Here is a 4,900-nt window from a genome sequence, read left to right on the forward strand (position 1 = left end):
ATCTGACAAGGATGCCTTCTGGGCGCCTCCTGGGTGAGGTGTTCCAGGCATGTCCCACCGGGAGGAGGCCCCGGGGCAGACCCAGGACACGCTGGAGAGATTATATCTCTCAGCTGGCCTGGGAACGCCTTGGTATTCCCACTGTCGCCAAAGTGCTTGCTCATAGGGGGTCATATGATTGTTGGGTTTTTCTCTGTATCTATGAAGCGCCTTGAGGCGACTTTTGTTGTGATTTGGCGCTATATAAATAAAATTGAATTGAATTAAATTATCTGAGGAAGAAGCAGAGTTGGTTTGTTTCCAGCTGAAATCATCCAGGCTCAGGAATTTGAATCGATCCACATCATTTCTGCTTGAACTAGAGAACATGAGTGTCGACTTACATTTGGTCTGTGAGACACATGTCATAGTGACAGTATTTGGGTTAATATGGCATTACTCACCCTGGTCGCATTTCTTCAATATCAGGCACCAAGTTCAGGAACTCGTTCTTTGCAGCCCGCGCAAGGTAGGAGGTCTCCAGAGTGGGAACCATCGGGAAGTTTTCACAGTCTGAGCAGGAGGGACTGGAGGCACGTGAGCTGTTCTCAGGGGTCCTTTAACACAAATCACACCAAGTTAGAATCAAATAGATAACCTGTCAATAACCGTTTGCAGATCGAGGTCAATGTTCCTAAAAATATGTTTACTTCTGGCCCATGGAGCCACAGCGGGAGTCCGAGAGAGGGGCAGGTAGAGGAAGGGGTGAGGGTGGCACTGCTGAAGCTCGTCACGGATGGATCACGTCCGATCGGTGAGATGAGAGAAAGCTGAAGTGAAACAACAGCAGGATGAGGTAGACGTCAATATAGGAACTCCCTGATGTGACACAGAAAGGCTATTTTTTAATTTCTTTGTATTATTTCTCACCTTGCAGTCACTGATGCTGTTCACCAGCTGGTTGTATTCAGTATTGAAGGTGTGTGTCAGAAGGCGCAGGCACTACAACACAACAGGAACAAGACCGATCAGCTCCGAGCAGAGAAGGAAGAAGGCAGCAACAAGAACGCCCACTAAGCCCACGTTTTTCTCACCTTGGTGGCCAGCTCCTTCTCACGCTTTCAAAGGTGGTGCTGGAGATGTGCGAGGAGACGGAGGTGGACGTGGACAGAGTGCCGGAGCTCACGCTGGGGGACAGAGACTCACTCAGGGACTTGGTGGTGGGAGCTGTTCCCACGGGAGCCGCCTCTCCCAGAAGGTGACGGGTCTTTTCCACCTGGACGAAAGATGGGGGCGAATGTGAGGTGGGGAGAAGAGGGGAGGTTAGTCATGTAACGTCTGTACTCTAAGAAAAAACTTTTTAGAATAGCACTTTGTTCTTTGAGCTGAAAAGTCATTTTTCCCTCAATGATATTAAACAGATTTATTTCTTTATGAATCTTTTAAGGCCCCACCTCCTGCAGCTGCTCCATCTTCTCCAGCTCCCACTGGTGCTCTAGGATGAGGCTATCTCCTCTGGGCCTCCAGCCGGCCAGGTTCTCCTCTCCACGCACATAAGCCACTGATGTGTCCAGGACCTTCCTCCTCCTCTGCATCCCTGCTCAGGACATGAGCCCTCATTAGGATGAAGCTCTCCACAGAATCTCCGGTCAAACCTCACAAAATTTCAAGAACCACCAAACAGCTAAAACAGTAAATGAGAGCAGGAACACGGATTCTGCACAAAGACGTAAACACAAAGACCATAAAAGATTCAAAATAATGAATATAGGATGTCATTATAGTTTAAAACAATCTTCTGTTGCAGCATCTTGTGCACAACAAAAAGCCCTCATCAAGTTTTGGACAGGATGGGAAGTCTTGCCGAGAAATGACTGTGGAAGTGGTCAACAGCAATCTTCCAAAGTCTTCCACCGGTTTTGAAGTACTACGTCTTCCTGCACACTACTGTACCTATGAGTCATTTCTAATGGACATTCAGGTGTGTCTCAACTCTACTGACTCAGGTTTTGGTCTGGTTTACGATTGATTCCATAACCACATGGTAAAATTAGACCATTTCTTCTTTCTTGCATCACATTACTGTACTCGGTGTTCAAAGAAACGGACAATCTAGTGAGTTCTAGTTCTTTTTAATACACTTGACAGTGAAAAATACACACTACAGGTGTGCATTTATGGCTTTTTTAATATAAACTGATGAAGAGTTCAGATATCAAAATCAGTTGTTCACTGTACATTATAAATTACACAATATGTTTTGTTTATACTCGCTACTGATACAAAAAAAATTTCTAGAAAAAATTATTTGAATTAAGATGTTACACTACTCTACTGTGTTCATTGTATTAAATCTGCTCAGAGTTGACATGTACTGTATATCCAACCAAGAAATGAATATCATTAAAGTGACAGCTGTATAAAACAAATCCTGTTTTATAGCCACTCACTGTTTTGTTGAAAATGAAATTGGTTATGCTGTTTTGAGTCAGTATTAGCTACAAAGCTGTAAAAATTAAAAAAAAAAAAAAAAAAAAATCCTCCTGACATAGAAACTGATTAAATGTAATAATGTCTTTCTACAAGTGATTTTGAAGTATTGGTAGCACAGCAGGGTCTTGTTCATTCAGTGCATCTGGGAGCTGAATCTCAGGAATGGTGATCTCATTTGATGGGCAGCGATTATGTTGTCCTGTCCAGTCCACACCATAATCCTCATCAACCTGAAAGAGCATGCACATGTTTTAAATCTAAACTGAAGAGGTGTTTCCTGCAGCTGTTCCTAGATGGACTTATTGAGTCTGCCAGGGCCTATGTGAGTTGCTTAGGCATTGGCTACCAACTAATTATTCATTCACCCATTCTAGGTCAGGATTGGTTCTCTTCAGGTATAACAAATTTAACTTTGTTTAAAGTATTGCCATCTATACCTGACAGGTGGGATAAAAGAGAATGGCTTGGGAGACACACAGCAAATCTCAAAGTTTTCCAATTAATGCTGAAAGAACCAAGGATGTAAATGTATTCTTGTTTTAGCTTTACCGAAGACACCAGAGAAAGTATGATATCTATAATGCTGCTGAAATAGACAAAACCATTTCAATAAACTCGCTATTTAACATCAACCTTGTTATGCGTTATCAGAGAACAATCAACTGCAAACAGCAATGAAACATTCAACTATGTACTATTTAAAGCACTAATGACCCTGCTGTCTAACAAGATGTGATAAGTAAGTAGACTGTGGAAAGCTGGTGGGTCTACTCTCTGTGTAAAAGGTTCCTACAGGCTCCACTGACCCCAGTCTCCGAGTTAACACACTAACAGCTAACACTGCTAAACGTGTCTCAACGCCGAGATGGCGCCGATAGCTTTAGCCGTAGCTGCCCCACTTAGTTTAGACAGTAACAAAAAAAAGTAAGCGATAATAATTCATTGTCAAACGTCATAATTAAGGTCAACACCTAAACAATGCTGTGTACAGAATCACACAGGTGCTCAATTACAGCATAAACTTACCTTAGACCTTCCTCCGTCATTTCCCTCCTAATTGTGCTCGGAGACACAGAAAACGTATCGGCAATTACCCCGACGGTTATCCCGGACAGCACTAAAGTCCTGAGTGCTGCACCGGGATTTCTAGACGTGGACGGCCAACATTTGAAGACTGTTCTTCCTCGGCGTATTCCAAACGAACACGGTGCTGAATTGATCTTAAACCTTTGACAATGCTGTCATCGATGCGAACATCTTGAAGAGCAATTATCATCCCAAGCATTTCAGAAACATCTAAACGACTCAAAACAGTATCTACAGGTAAATGATCCCTCTCTATCTGATTTGCTTAAATGAGCAGAACTGGCTGAAGTTCACACCAGTCCGCCATCCTCCGTGACTTTTGACCTAGCACGCTGTTGCTAGCTGTAGCAGCCGTTCGCGGAGGCGGTATCCAGGAAAACTAGTCGATGGTAAACGATAAGCCAATAGGTGCAAAGGTCCAGCCCACTTACATTGATTGACAGACAAAGTCATTCTGCTGAAAAGTCGCATTATGAAATAAATAGACCATCGGGAAAAACGGGATTTTGAAATAAAGACTGACTTTGAAAAAAGGTCATTTTGGACTAAAAACGGCTGGAAATAAATAAAATGCCTCAGGAATAATCTCTGTTATTGTGAAAAATAATGACCATGAAATAATATTTCACAATAATAAGTAAATTTATATAGCAGAATGCAATATATTTCACAATAATGAGCATTTTTTTCAAAATGTGTTCCATTATTTCACAATATCATTCTCACATTACATATCTGTGTCTTATTTATTCACATAGTTATTTATTTCATCTTGACCTATTTATTTATTTAATTTTGAACACTTTGGAGTTCCATAGGTTCCCACATTTAAAATAAACCCCACAATGAAATTTAATGCTAAATACATACCATTAACGTGGTCGCATAAAATGGAAACTAAGAGCAATCCTTGTTTTAAACGACGTGTTAGACCAACGCCAGGACGATTATATAGTGTTATTGCTGCTTATAATAAGAAAACGACAGGTTGAAAAATCCTCTTCCAGCCTACTGAAACAAACCCCTCTTTAGCATAAAAGAAACCATTTGCAGTCGAACCGCGATCACTCACCAGACTTGGGGTACGTTACAATAAGGATGTCATCCGGACGAAACGCAAACTCCTCGTAGTACCTGAGGCTCTCGGGCGGATGGAGACTTGAAGGCACATAGACGCCTTTGTACAGCGTGTATAACTCTGTCTCAGTCATGCTTCAACAAGCAGAAGCAGCTCACTGAAAACAGCTCTGAGAGCTTCGAGCTGAAAAACTGCTGGACTTTGTCTCAACTTAACGCACTATCACTGTTTTTGTAGCTCGAGACTGTAGCGCAACTCCCGCTT

At 42.2% G+C, this 4,900-nt stretch overlaps 1 protein-coding gene across 1 annotated transcript; it reads right to left on the reverse strand.

Annotated features, from left to right (window-relative positions):
- Positions 1-1,069: 1,069 nt before the first annotated feature.
- Positions 1,070-4,900, reverse strand: LOC147322815 (kinesin-like protein KIF1B). The gene is made up of 3 exons (XM_086302763.1): positions 4,631-4,900; positions 1,434-1,576; positions 1,070-1,255 (listed from the first exon to the last, which is right to left on the reverse strand). The coding sequence occupies exons 1-3, from the start codon at positions 4,767-4,769 to the stop codon at positions 1,070-1,072; spliced, it is 468 nt and encodes a 155-aa protein (XP_086158889.1). The 5' UTR covers positions 4,770-4,900.

The sequence above is a fragment of the Aulonocara sp. 'chitande type north' Nkhata Bay genome, linkage group LG8 (genome assembly GCF_057382095.1).
Source record: "Aulonocara sp. 'chitande type north' Nkhata Bay isolate Kocher_YH1m ecotype deep benthic linkage group LG8, A_spYH_male_GT1.1, whole genome shotgun sequence".
NCBI classification, from domain to species: Eukaryota; Metazoa; Chordata; class Actinopteri; order Cichliformes; family Cichlidae; genus Aulonocara; species Aulonocara sp. 'chitande type north' Nkhata Bay.